Raw genomic sequence first — 15,134 nt, forward strand, 5'->3', positions numbered from 1 at the left:
ATTCTGTTTATCCATTCATCTGTTGGTGGACATTTGGGTGTCCAAATGTTTTGGTTCACTGGCTTAGTTGCTTTCTGGCATGTGGGATCTTCCAGGATCAGGGGTTGAACCCACGTCTCCTGCATTGTCAGGTGGATTCTTTACCACTGAGCTACCAAGGAAGCTCCCTCTTCTAAAAAAAAAAATTTTTTTTATGTGCTACTTTGATTATTCCCTGAAGCAATGTCATCCTTAAACCCAGGCAACTGGAGTGCTTGGGCTTAGTGGTGCCTCAATGGCCCCCTTCTTTGATGATGATGAATCCAAGGAACTTGAAGGGTATATCCTCTGAAGCCCACATACCCTCTTTAGACCATGCTTGGGATACCTTCCCAAACATCTCCAAGCTCAGTCTATACAGACTTCTTCCTAAGTTCACCCTTCCCGGAGTGGACCTGTTAGTATGTACAGCCCTGGGCCCAAAGGTAGTCAAGGGTAGCCAAGGGCAGCTTTCAGGAAGAGATGTGGTGTGGATTTTCAGACTGAGTGTCCACGTGCAGGCATATGAAGGCCCTTACACTGCAGGACTGAGTGGGAAGTGACAGGGGGCCTCCATTTGTACTTTTTCTCTGGAGCCCTGCAAATATCAGCAGCTATAATATTATTACCCAAACATGAACCAGGTCTGCAAAACATGTAGTTCCAACGTTGCAAGCCTGTGTTTAACTGGCTGTATTTTCTAGAATCAGTGTACGCCTAGCTGCCCAGTGTATGGAGTCTAGGCGGTTGAAGCAGATGGGTAAGATTTGTTGCTTAGTAAGGAAGTTTGCACCGGGGTGGAAAACTGTCATGAGTCTAAGCCTGTTCTTGTCCTTTGCATACATAACACCCATGAGCACTAATAGGAAATACAGATGATACGTTCATGCAAAAAGAGGAGGCAAGCCCCTCTAGTTGTCAATGCCAGTAGGTAAATACTTAAACAGGCAATGCAGCAAGTGCACCTGGGAATGCAAAAATAGAAGCTGAAAACGAGCCTGTTTGAGCTACACAGACACACAAATTCATGGCTGTTGGCCCTTCCCCAGAAGCATCCTGGAAGGGTGGTTTTGTGGGGAGGACACAAGGTAAATTCTCTTCCTTGGAAAGCTAAGGGAGTCCCCTCAGGAATAATCTTCCAACTCAGCTGCTGTGCTTTAGCCACATGTGTTTGTGTTTAGTCGCTCAGTTGTATTTGACTCTTTGCAACTCCACAGACTGTAGCCTGCCAGGTTCCTCTTTCCATGGGATTCTCCAGGCAAGAATACTGGCATGGGTTGCCATTCCCTTCTCCAGGGGATCTTCCCAACCCAGGAATCAAACCCAGGTCCCCTGCATTGTAGGTGAGTTCTTAACCGTTTGAGCCACCAGGGAAGCCCTCTTTAGCCACACATCACAGTTCAACACTGGGCCAGGGATATGGTAGAAGTAATAAAGTGCTTACGAAGGGCTGTGAGCAAGTAGTAGACAGCTGAGAGGCATTGTTCTCTTCCAGCAGCAATATTTCTTCCAGAACTGGCCAAGTAGATCCATTTCACCCCTGGGGACTGAGAGTCAGTCTCCAGACTGAATACCCCCCCATCTTAGCATTCCTTCCAATGCCATCCCATGGTCTCACACTTGGCAAGTCCAAGTCTGAAAGCCACATTATCACCCTCAAAATTGCATCCTTCCCTGTGTGTCAGTTCATTGGCAGTATCACCCACTTCTACCCCTGTCACTCAAGCCTAAATATTCCTCAACCCCTCCCACCTTCTCCCAAGCCTGGGCCACCACCACCTTTGTTCAGGACAATTTAGAGCCTCCTAAGGGGATGGCAACCCACTCTAGTACTCTTGCCTGGCAAATCCCATGGACGGAGAAGCCTGGTAAGCTGCAGTCCACGGGGTCGCTAGGAGTCGGACACGACTGAGTGACTTCACTTTCACTTTTCACTTTCATGCATTGGAGAAGGAAATGGCAACCCACTCCAGTGTTCTTGCCTGAAGAATCCCAGGGACAGGGGAGCCTGGTGGGCTGCCGTCTATGGGGTCGCACAGAGTCGGACACGACTGAAGTGACGCAGCAGCAGCAGCAGCAGCAGCAGCAGCAGCAGCAGCAGCAAGGGGATCCTGACTTCAGTCTTCCTCACCTCCATCATCTCTTTTGAATAATCTCTGCATCACTCACCTGCCAGAAATATCATTCCGCAAAGTGAATACAATACTGCCCTTCCCCTTGAGCTGTTCCTCACTTGCTCCTGATGTGAAAAAGACTGCTTTTCCACCTCCATCCAAAACACCTGCATCTCCTGAGCCAGCCGGGGGCTTGATTGCTTGTTGCCATTGGACCCTTTGCACAAGCTGTCCCTTCAACCTAACACAGGCTCTCAAACCTCTCCTCCATTGCTCTTTGTTCTACTGTCAGTTGTTTATTTTACAAATATTTACTGCTTTTCCAGTGGTGGTGGCTTAGTTGCAAGTCTTGTCTGACTCTTGCAACTTCATAGACTGTAGCTCAGACTTTGTGCTAAATGCTGAGGTTTTGCATGCAATAACCCCCCTAGCCACATGGGACTTACATTTTAGGGCTGTCAACTGAAAGAAAAATACACAACCTAAAAGTGAGTTAAGTTTTATCCAGGGACCTTACACAGAACGATAACCCAGGAAACAACCTAGCCCTTAAGGGAGGATATATATGAGATTTTTTTGCAGCGGATGGATGGGTGGGAAGTCCATCCATCAAACTGAACGTCGAAAGATAACAGATCATACACAAAACCCCAGCCATTTCAAGTTAATGACTTAAATGCTCTTCTCTGTGTAGGAAGATGCAAGAATCTGGTTGGGTCGCTAAATCGCGACCAACTCTTTGCGACCCCATGAACTGCAGTACCTCAGACTTCCCCGTCTTTCAGTATCTTCTGGAGTTTGCTCAAACTCGTGTCCATTGAGTCAGAGATGCCATCCAACCATCTCATCCTCTGTTATTCCCTTCTTCTCTTGCCCTCAATCTATCCCAGCATCAGGGTCTTTTCCAATGAATCGGTACTTTGTAACAGGTGGCCAAAGTATTGGAACTTCAGCTTCAGCATCAGTCCTTCCAATGAATGCATTTAAATTATTCCTCAGATGTGCATCTTCACTATCTAAGGATCAGTACATTCCAAACACAGAACGTTTCCTGTTTTCCCCTCAGGCACACTGAGACCAGAGACTGCAGTGGCTACAGACTCGATTCCTGCAGAACAGGAATTGCACGCAACATTTATTTTTCGTTTACAGGGGCAACTGGCATCTCCTCTGGCACAAGGAGTAGGACGCCTTTCTCTCCCTTCCAGGCACTTCCATGCAACAAGCCATTACTTGATTCATTGCCTCTCTCACTGACTCTTTCCCCAGTAGTATACAAGAAGGCCTTAACTGGTCAAGACATCGTGGTGACTATGCCCAAGCCACACTTTCCCTGCTCGTTCTGAGGTCCCGAATTAGCGTTCGGAGATTGTGCCCCCCACCACGACTTTGAGTGGGAACGTCCCAGGAGGCCACAGCTTCCCCCCTCCCCAGTTGTCTTAATGGTACGCTCCGAGCACGAGCTCCCGGGTACCGGAAATAAGCCGCGGGGGGCGGGGCCCGTTGCTCAGGGTAACGGAAGGACGGAAACTGAAGGTTGAGCGGGTTTTTTGGAATTCGGTGGCTGCGTTGAGGTGGAAGTGACCAGCTAGAGGAGCTTCGCGCGTTGCAGGGGACGTGGGACTCAGCTCCCGGGAGGTAACGGGTCCGGGAGGACAGGACGGCGCCCCTTCCGAATGGCGTTCTGGCGTTTTCCTTGGCCCGAAAGAGTCTGTGCCCTGGGGTCTCCCGTTGCGGCCTTTAGCTTTTCCCGCTCCTCGGGCGGCCTACACCCTTGGCCCTCTGGTTAAATTCTTCCTCTCCTTCAGCGTTCAGCTTCTACGTCTGAGACATTTCTCTAAACCCATTTCGCCTTTGTAGCTCGGTCACAGCGACCATCCCCAGCTGCCTTGTTTTGTAGTTTCTCTGTGTTTGCTTCTCGCTCTCCGAGAAGCCCGGGTGCTAAACCCGCGGCGTCTCCCTTCCGCGGTGCCTCACTAACCTCAGGGCCTCTTGACAAGGAGTCTGCTATCCGCACTGGGACTTAACAGCCACCTATCTGTGTGCTACTCAATTCTGGTTTTAGGACTAAGTTAGCAATGTACCTGCTGAGATAGGAGTTCAGCATCTTCCCTTTAGGGCTGGACGTCTCTTTTGGTTGATATGTCTTTTCTGAATCCTCTACTACCACTCAGCCCCTAATAGAGGGGCTAATCTTAGGTAAGAGTCCCCAGTAGTAGGTAAAAGCATGGGTTTTGGGGTCTGGAGTTGGACAGACTTAGGTTTCAATTCTACTTCTGCAACTTACTAGCCTTCTAACCTTGGGGGACATTCCTTAATTTCTCTGAATCCCAAAAGATCTTCATCTGAATTGAGAGTAATAGCACCAACTTCAGAGGACTGGTGTGAGGATCAATGTCATTTTTCCCACAAATATTTATTGGGCACCTATTATGAGCTAGGTACTGTGCCAAATCTTGGAGATTGAGTGATAAACAAAACCAGAGATGGCCCCCAGCCCTCCTGGAGTTTGTGATGGAGTGGGAGATGTAGTTCTTAATCTGATAATAAGTGTAATGTTAAAAGTGTGGTGATGGTGAGAGATTACAGTTGCTTTGAAAGAATGTATTAGGGGAGTGTTTAGACTGAGCTTGTAAAAGAGTGTAGGATTGAGCTGAGACCTGAAGGATTTTTAGGAATTAACAGTAAAAAGATTGATGGGCAGGGGATGAAACAAGGGGTATTTATTTTTATATAAATTCCAGACAAAAAATCATGTGGAATTGTCTGTGGCAGAAGGAACTTGGGGGTTTGAAGGACTGAGCAGATCATTGTAGCTGGAATGTAGAGTGATGAAAGGGAATTAACATGGACCAGACCGTTATATCCTCATGTCAGGATTTTGGACTAATAATGGAAAGCCACCCAATAGTTTTTAAGATGAGGATGAATCACAAATCTGGTTTGTGTTTCAAAGACATTTTAGCTGCTGGGTGGGGAATGAGTTAGGAAGCTGTGTAGTAGTTCAGGTGAGAGATGATGGTGACTTTGGAATAATGTGGCAGCAGTGGATCTCAGAGGTAGACTTGAGAGATGTTTGGGGACATAGGACTTGGTAGTGGATGTGAAGGATGAAGGTAAAGTGGTTAAGAATGTTGCCCAGGTTTCTTGTTTCAGCAACTGGGTGGATGATGGTATAATTTAGGGAGACTGAAAACAGCAGGAAATAAAGGAGGAGGTTTTCTTTCCACCAGTCTGCATTGCCCTCTTCTCGTAATACTCCCATAGCTATGCACTACTCACTAAATCCTATCTGCCTAATGTGCTTCCATTTCACCCTTTCCTTTGTACTCCCCAGAGTCAGCCCCCAACACCAGCCTTTGTCACTACCACTAAAATAGCTCCCAGTAGCCTCTTAGCCTCTGCTCTTCTTCCTTATTGTCTCCTTGCTTTAATCTGCGCATTAATGCCATATTTAGTTTCCTCAAACACTGTTTCAGTCTTGTCAGATTCTCTTTTACTCCAGAACTTTTCGTCACTATTACTTACAGAATAAGGTCTAACTTCCTTAATTCGACATTTAAGATCTTGCACAGTTTAGCCCCACCCTTTTACTAGCCTGCCTTCTCACTGCTCCCCTAGTTGAACTCTCTACCTCAGGATACGTACTCATTTTCCCCAAGTAAGTTTTTCGGATTCTCTTATGAATGCCTTTGTTGACAGTACTTTCCTTCCCAGTAATGTACACCATGTGGTTCTGGTGACTATCTAAATTTAATCTTCAAATTCCAGTTCAAGGTTTCCTTTGCTGGGAAGCCTGCTTGATATTTGAGCACACATTTATTTCTTAGCCTTGTTAACTTCTCATTTATTTTTATACCATTTAATTGGTATAAATGCATTTACAGTGCTATTGCTTTATTCATTTATTGTGTATGTGTAGATAATTGTATATATTTGCAGTACTGGTAAATGACAGCTTTGTTCTAGGTAGCATAATGGGTAGATACTAAAAAAGAAAATGTGAACAACTGAATTATGAGACGACTTGATTAGACTACAGCTTTCTAATAAGGAAATTCCAGGGGATTCTCTAGATTCTTTGGTTTGGCTAAGAATCACCTACTCCTACAGTTGGTAGTCCTTAGCCTGTTGAGTACCCATTGTGTACATAATGTATTTGAAATACTCAGTTAACAAGTAGAGAAGGGAAAAAATCAAAATTTTGTTTACTTTTGGTAGTTTTATCCAACTCTTGACATTTTTCCTTTTCAGTTCCTTGCTGTGTGCAACAATGGACCAGAAAATTTTATCTCTAGCAGCAGAAAAAACAGCAGATGGCCTACAGGAATTTCTTCAAACTGTGAAAGAAGATGATGTGAGTATTGAGAAGCAAGTTCTGCCAAAAGCAGATGCCAGGCATGATGACAGATGCAAGGGACGTGTTAGAATTAATTCTGCCACTTCATCTGTCCCCCGCTCTCCTTAGGAGACAAGGGTTTATTTGATAACAACTCATAGATGTAAAGAAATGGGGGAGAGGAAGAGATATGGACTACTTAAGGGCATTTGTGTACATTTATACAGCTATAATTTCTTGGGAACATACAGTTTAATGAAATCAGCCCAATTTGAGATGGAATGCTTAAACAGATCAGTTTTCCTAAAGAAAAAAAGTTAGCAGTTATACCTCAACAAAAATACCAGGCCCAGATAGTTTTGCAGGAGGCTTCTACCAAACCTTTAGAGATCAGAGGTAAGAGCTAGATAGTCCCAGTTCTACACAAATTGTTTTAGAGCATATATATTACATAATGTATGTACATACATAAGGGAAGCTTCTAAGTGCTTTTTATAAAATACAACATTGATGCCCTAAACCTGATAAAGACAGCTTGAAGAGGCTTCCATTGGTGAAATGTGAACATCAAAATAATCAAGTTCAGTTATGAATTATAAACCACTGAAATAATAAATCTGTGAGTCCATATTGATAATAAAAATAAATAAACGGTGAGAGAGGTTCTTGCTCACCATAAAGTTAGAAAATCGTCATTTGGCAACAGTCATGATCAAGATTAGATCAGGCAGAAGCTGCAGTGGATGCTAAATCCAGGGAGAAGTTTTTTGAACTTTTTATTTTGAACTGATTTTAGACTTACAGAAAAGTTGTAAAAATAGTAGAGTTTCCATATAGTTCTCTCCCCAGTGTTAACATCTTACATAATAATTTCAGTAAAATTTTATGAACCAGGACGTTAATATTTGTACTACACCTTTAGTGAGGCTAAAGACTATTTGAACCCTACCTGGTAGTTTTTTCACTGATACCCGTTTTTTTTTTTTTTTTAATGTTCCAGAATCCCACTCAGCATCCTACACTGCACTTAATTGTCATTTTCCCCTGATTTTCTGCAATCTGCAACTGCTCCTCAGTCTTTCTCTGTCTTTTGAGAACACTGAAGAGTTTTGATCCATTATTTTGCTGAATGTCTGATGTGTCTCATGGTTGGACTCAGGACATGCATCCTTAGCAAAAAGACCACAGAAAGGGCTCCATGCCTTTTCACTGCGTCGTATCATCGGGCTTGTGATGTGTCATACCTGGTGATGCTGACTTTGAGAACCTGATATCAGAGGTTGCTGCTGGGCTTTTTCATTATACAAGAGAAAGTTAGATGAGGAACACAATACTTGCATGGTCTTAAAGTTTCTTCCACAAACTGCATACTGGTTGCAAAGGGAGGGGAAAAAATAATTATAAAGTGGGAAAATCAGGCAACACATTTGACTGGGTGATCAGACTCATACTGCCAGTGAAGGACAGATGGTATCACATGCCTCCAGGTGTGATACTCCAAGAAGGACACAATATGACTTGTATTCTGGCCAAGAATACATAAACTCAGTCTACTCATGAGGAAGCATCAGACAACAGAAAATGAGAAATGTCCTGTCTTACAAAAATCTATTTTGACGGTGCCATTAACTTGGTAGTTCCAGTCTGTCCACTAAACGAAAAAATTTTAAGCCTTCCAATATAGCAAGGATACTTAATCTTACTTGGGGCTTTTCTGGTGGCTCAGATGGTAAAGAATCTGCCTGCAGTGCAGGAGACCTGGGTTCCGTCTCTGGGTGGGGAAGATACCCTGGAGATGGGAATGGTTAACCCACTCTAGTATTCTTGCCTAAGGGAATCCCTTGGACAGAAGAGCCTGGTGGGCTACAGTCCATGGGGTCGCAGAGTCGGCCATGATTGAGTGACTAACATACACTTGGTTTACTTTTGCATTTTAAAATGCAATGAAAAGGTGACTGAATAAGGTCAGAAACGAAGACCGCAGATCATTTAACTAGAGGGAGGAGGAGTGGAGGAGAGCTAACATTTGTTTAGAACCTGCTGTGCACTAGCCCTGTGCAGCATCCTCTCTACCTGTCATCTAATGTAATCCTTCTAACAGTGCTTTGAGGTAGGGAATAAACACACATAACAGGTTAAATAACCTGAGGTTGTAAAGCTAATATATGGCAAAGTGAGGATTCATATCTGGGTCTTCTGATTCTGGGGCCAGTTTTTTTCCCCATATGCCACATTGCCTTCTCTTAAAACTGAATTTTTTCAAGAAGAGTCAGGGTTTCTCAGCCTTGGCACTCTGTATATTTTAGTGGCTAATTCTTTATTGAGGGAGGTTGTCCTGTGCATTGTAGGATGTTTAATAGCATCCCTGGCCTACACCCATTAGGTGACAGCACCCTTCCAGTTATAACAACTAAAAATGTCTCCAGACATTGCCCTGCATACCCTGCCTAGGGTGGGGGGTGAGGGGGTTGCCCCTGGTTGGGAACCTCTCTCTAATAAGGGTTATGTCAAGGGCTATTGGAGGTTCCAGGTGGAGCAGTCAGTTACTTCCTTATTAAGTATTTAAGAAGGGAGAGATGAAATCCAGTCAGAAAGACCAGGCACATGTAGAAGAGATCAAATTCACTGTTTTATTGGTTTTGGCCTCTATGATAGTCCTTTGTCTGGATGTTATTAACCTCATCTTCTCAGGTTTTGCTGGCTGCTGCTGGTTAATCACGAATGTTTGTGCTTTTTTTATCTTTACATTTTCTCCCTGGATGATCTTACATGTTCCCATTGACCTCTTTCCTCTCTGAGCTCTACTTTGGCATATCCAGTTATCAACTTGACATCTCCACTTGGCTATCTTAGAATAGTAGTTCTGAGCCCCGCATCAGATCTGCTGAATCAGAAACTGCAAGTGGAGGTCTCTGTTTTAACAAGCCCTCTGGAAGATTTAGATGCTCGCTTAATCCCAAATTTTCACCATGTCAGTAAATGGTGTCACCATCTACCCAGTTAGTTGTTTAACCCAGAAATTTGAGTTCTCCTTGATTTCTCTTTTTCCTTTATCACCACAGCCATTTCACTTCTAAACCACGAGGAAATCTGTCTTTGTCTTGGTCCATTCAGGCTGCTATTACAAAATACAGTAGACTGGGTGACTTATAACAACAATTATTTCTCTTAGTTCTGGAGACCGAAAGTCCTGGATGATGGTTCTAGTATGGTCAAGTGAGTGCCTTCTTCTGGATTTCAGGTTTCACATTGTACCTTCATATGGTAGAAGGAGCCTGGGAGCTCTGTGGGATCTCTCATAAGAGCCCTAATCCCATTTGTGGGAGTTTCGTCCTTCTACCTGTTCACCTGGCAAAGTCTCCACCTCCAAATACCATTACAATGGGTCTGAAGAGTCCAACACGTGAATTTTGGGGGACATAAACATTCAGACCACAGTAAAGTCCTCCTGATCAAGCTCTCAAATATATCTTCAGTGTACCGATTTTCAAATTAAGATGGAGTTATATCCCAATAAACCCATTTTAAGTTGAAAATATTATACATTGAAAAATATGGTAAATTGGAAATGCATTTAATACACCTACCAAACATTGTAGCCTAACCTTACCTTAAATGTGCCAAGATTAGTCTTCAGTTGGGTAAAATCATCCAACAGCCTGTTTTTTAATAAAGTCGTGAATATCTCATGTAACTTATTGAATACTGTTCTGAGAGTGAAATACTGAATAGTTGCATGGGTGCAGAATCATTGTAAGTGTATTGGTTGTTTATCCTTGTGATCCCAAAGCTGATCACTAGCCCAGGAAAGGATAAAAATTTGATATATAATATCTACTGAATGTGTATTACTTTTGCACCACTGTAAAGTTGAAAAATCCTAAGTTGATCCATTGTTTTAAGTTGGGGACCACCTGTACTTCATCTTACAAAGTACTACAAACTGCAGTAGCTACTTATTTTTACAGTTCTGAGGACTAGAAGCCCAGGATCACAGTGTTGGCATTGTTGGTTCCTGCTAGAGCTGTGCTTATCCGTTTCACGCCTCTCGCCTTGCTTCTGGTTGATTGCTGACAATCTTTGACATTCCTGGCCGCATGTCACCTACCCGTGGTCTCTGCCTTCATCTTCACATAGCATTCTTGCTGTGTATGTGTTTCTGTCCCAGGTTTCCCATTCTTCTAAGGACATTAGTCATACTAGATTAGGGCCTACCCATATGACTTCACCTTCACTAATTACACCTGCAATGACCCTGTTTCCAAATAAAATCACATTCTGAGGTGCTGGGGATTAGAACTTAAACATCAATTTTGGAGGGGAACACAATTCAACTCATGACTTCTCTGATGACGTCAATGTAGGCCATTATCTCTCTTGATCACTGTAGCAGTTTCCTAGCATATTTCTATTTCACTCTTAAACCCTTCCACAGTGTATTTTCTGCCCCAGGAGGAAGACTGATTTTTTTTTTTTTTTTTAAACATCTACCATGTCCCCCTCCTCTTTTCTCTTTAGTTACTTCTGTTGCATTTCGACAAAAATCTGAACTTCCTACCATGGCCTACAAGATTCTTATCATCTGGTTCTCTCGAAATTCATCTTGTGCCACTCTTCCTTACTACTTTTCATCCAAATTGGTCTTCTAAATATTTTTTCAGGCCATCCAACTTGCCAGACTCCTTGCTCCTTCGGGACCTTTGCGTGTAACAGTGCCTTCATCTGAAGTGTCTTCCTTTTCCCCCTTTGCATTACCAGCTTTTTCTCATCCTCCAGTTCTCTGTATGGAAATGTCCTCCACCTCACCTCCACCTCAGAGAAGCTTTCTCCCTGACTACTCTAGTGGAAGTTGCCTCCCTTTCCTCAATTACTGTCTGTTTCAGGCTTTTCAACCATTTCTTTTTCTGATTTTTTGTCCTGTTACCCTTTTTCCTTCTGTCCTACTGTAAACTGAGTCAGACTATGTCTGTCTTGTTCATGTCTTGTCTAGCATTGTATGCCTAATGCTGAGGAAGAAGAACATATTCAGAGTATTTGTTGAATGAATGTATATCCCCAAGAACATGGCTCAATACCTAGTGCTGATTAAATACTTAGTAAATGTTTGTAGAATGAACGTATGAATAAATTTCGTTTTGACAGCCCAGTATCATCTTACAATCCACCCTGCTATAATGTGAATACGTATGTGAATTTTTGATGCCTGGAACTTCTGAAAGATATGATTCTGACAGATGAGTGTTTTTCATATTGTGAGTTTAGGTCATTCAAATAGGGAAATTGTTGCCAGACTTGTACCTTTTCCGTCCTTTCTTTGTAGCTGACTGACCTCCTTCAGAATCAGGCAGTGAAAGGAAAAGCTGCTGGAGCACTACTGAAAGCCATCTTCAAAGGTAATAATGCCACTTCTCTCTCGGGGTTCACTGGTACGTTGGTCTACTTTTGGCTCCTGTTGCTACTTTTCGTATTGCTTGAAGCCCCACTGAAGCTTTTCTGTTTGGGGGATTTTACAGAATCAATAGCACTATCTTGTGGACTTAAATAATTTTTCTAAGGCAGGTAGAAGTGGCTATCTGAGATTGTATTGCTAGTTTTTGAACCTGTAAAGGGTGTACTTCATAAAATACGGTTTGGTTTAGTTGTGCTTTTAAGCTTGTGGAGAATGGCAATGTTTAATACTTAATCTGTGTTTAACAAGAGGCTAGGGAGCTCTGAGTTAACAAAATGGAATGTCGTAGTTGACTTGTTTAGAGATGCTTAATTCCCAGTGGGGAATATTTGTTTCTGTATCTTGTACAAGGGCCAGTTTTATATTGGTGCAGATTGTAACTCACAATCATTTTATAAATTGTAGTAGAATAAAATTCTATAAGCACAAATTAAAAGTGGCTTTAGACTCTTAGCAGGTTATTTTAACTTGTTTTATTTTTCTTACCCCCTCAAGTAATTGGGTCTTGCCTTGCAAGGGTTCAAAAACACATATTTAAAATTTGGAAGCTTTTTAAATGACTGTTTTGTAGAAATATCAGAGACTAGGAAGTAACGGAGAATCAGGAGCTGCTGCCTGTGTATACTAAGTGAAAGTTATAAGAGTAAAACTGGGAACAGATGATCATGGCTCCCACGTCTGTAACTAACCTTATTTTTACCTTATTTAAAATCATAGATTTGGGAATCTGAGTTTCAAAGTAGCATGAATTATCAAATATTTATGGAAACTGCCTCATAACTATTTTAATCCTGTTAAATCAGTGCTGTGAAGGACCAATAGTTAGCTAATGATGATGTTTTACAAAATTGAGATATAATCCATAAATTCACCCTTTTAAAGTATACATTATTTTATTGAGATGTAATTGACATAAAATTCACCCACTTAAAATATAAATTCAGTAGCTTTTAATGTATTCACCAAGATGCACACCTGTCACAATTTTTGAGTATTTTTATTATCCCTGAAAGAAACCTTACATTCCTTAGCTGTCACCTCCTAAATTCCTGATCCACTCTAGCCCTAGAAACCACTTATCTGCTTTCTGTCTATAGATTTGCCTATTCTGGATATTTCATAAAAGTGGAATCATACTATATGTGTCCTTTGTGACTGGCTTCTTTTACTTCCTGTAAGGTTACTAAGATTCATCCATGTTGTAACCTGTATCAGTATTTCATTTCTTTTTATTTGTTGAATAATATTCCATTATCAGAATAGATCATACTTTTCCATTCATGAATGGGTGGACACTTAGGTTATCTACACTTTTTAGCAATTACGAATACTGCTACAAATTTTTGTGTAAACACATTTTCATTTCTGTTTGGTGAATATTTAAGAGTAGAATTGCTGGGTCACATTGGACACAGTGAAGCGACTCAGCAGCAGCAGCAGCTGCGTGGTGACTCTGTGTTTAAGTGTCTGAGGACTGATGAGCTGTTTTCCAAAGCTGCTACATCATGTTCCCATCAGTACTGAATAAGGATTCCCATTTCCCACATCTTCTGTCAACACTTGTTATTGTCTTTTTCATTCTAGCCACTCTGGTGAGTGTGAAGGGGTATCTTAATTGTGGGTTTGATTTGCATTTTGCTGATGGCTGATGGTATTGAATATCTATTCTTGTGCCTAATGACCATTTGTATGTCTTTGGAGAAATGTGTGTTCAAATTATTTGACCTTTTAAAAATTGGGTTGTCTTTTTATTACTGAGTTGTAATATTTAAATATTCTAGATACAAGTCCCTTATTAGATGTATGAATCACAAAGTTTTTCTTCCATTTTAGGTTCTTTCCATTTTTTTAATGATATCTTTTGATGCACGAAGTTTTAAATTTTGATGTCTACTTAATTTTTTGTAGCTTGTGTTTTGGTTTTTATCTAAAAGATCATTGCTTAATTCAAAGTTACAAAGATTTATACCTTTTCAAGATTTCTTAAAAAGATTTCTTGTGTTTTCTTTTCAAGATTATAATCTTAGCTTTTACCTTTATAACTTTGATCCATTTTTGAGTTAATTTTTGTATATGATGTGAGGTAGGAGTCCAGCTTCATTTTTCCCCATTTAAAAAAAAATATTTGTTTATTTATCTGGCTGTAGAATGTCTTCGTTGCAGCATGTGGGATCTAGTTCCATAACCAGGGATTGAACCTAGGCCGCCTGCATTGGGAGCACAGTCTTAGCCACTGGACCACCAGGGAAATCTCTCTTCCCATTTTCAGTAGTACCTTTATTGAGAATCAATTGCCCATAAATGCAAGGGTTTATTTTTGGACTCATAGTTGTATTCTCTTGATCTACGTGTGTCTCCTTGTGTCAGCACCACACTGTCTTAATTAGAATAGCTTTGTGGTAAGCTTTAAAATTGCGAGGTGTAAGTCCTCCACTGTTTTCTTTTTTAGAATTAGTTTGGATATTCTGGGTCCCATGAATTCTCATACGAATTTTAAGATTAGCTTGTCAATTTCTGCAAAAACAGAAACTGGGTTTTTGGTAGGGATTATGTTAAATCTATCTATGAAAAGTATTGCTATCTTTATATGTCTTCCATTAATAAATATGGTATATCTTTCCATTTACTTAGGTTCTTTTTCATTTCTTTCAACAAGATTTTGTACTTTTCAGAGTATAAGTGTTGCACTACTTTTATTAAATTTTTTCTGACGTATTCTTTGAGTGATATTGTAAATGAGATTCTTTTTTTAGTCTTCTCATTGTTCAGTGCTAGTGTATAGAAACACAGTAGATGAGTATATTGATCTCATATCTTGCAACTTTTCTGTACTTGTTTATTGGTTCCAGTAGTTTTTTTGTGAATCCCTTATAAACAAAATTATGTCATCTTTAAATATATGTAACTTTACTTCTTTCTCAATCTAGATGCCTTTTATTTTTCTAATCCAATTACCTTAGTTGGAACCTCCAGTACAATATTGAATAGAAATGCTGAGAGTGAACATCCTTGTTTTTTTTCCTGATTTCAGGGGGAAATCTTTCAGTTTTTTATTAGTAAGTGTGTTGTTAGCTGTGGGTTTTTCATGGATGCCCTTTATCATGTTAAGGAGTTTTCCTTTTATTCCTAGTTTGTTGAGTGTTTTTTTTTTTTAATCATGAAACAGTACTGAAATTTTCCAATGCTTTCTCTGTATCTGCTGAGGTGATCATGT

At 41.2% G+C, this 15,134-nt stretch overlaps 1 protein-coding gene across 5 annotated transcripts in view; it reads left to right on the forward strand.

Annotated features, from left to right (window-relative positions):
- Positions 1-3,627: 3,627 nt before the first annotated feature.
- The window catches only part of FANCI (FA complementation group I), a 63,151-nt gene continuing 51,644 nt past the window's right edge, over positions 3,628-15,134 (forward strand). For all 5 annotated transcript variants that reach the window (XM_060401634.1, XM_004017745.6, XM_060401635.1 and 2 more), the window contains exons 1-3: positions 3,628-3,770; positions 6,387-6,489; positions 11,792-11,864. In XM_060401634.1, the coding sequence (XP_060257617.1) occupies positions 6,406-6,489; positions 11,792-11,864 (157 nt within the window). In that variant the 5' untranslated portion in view covers positions 3,628-3,770; positions 6,387-6,405. The remainder of the gene's footprint in view (positions 3,771-6,386; positions 6,490-11,791; positions 11,865-15,134) is intronic.

This window comes from Ovis aries, chromosome 18, assembly GCF_016772045.2.
Source record: "Ovis aries strain OAR_USU_Benz2616 breed Rambouillet chromosome 18, ARS-UI_Ramb_v3.0, whole genome shotgun sequence".
NCBI classification, from domain to species: domain Eukaryota; kingdom Metazoa; phylum Chordata; class Mammalia; order Artiodactyla; family Bovidae; genus Ovis; species Ovis aries.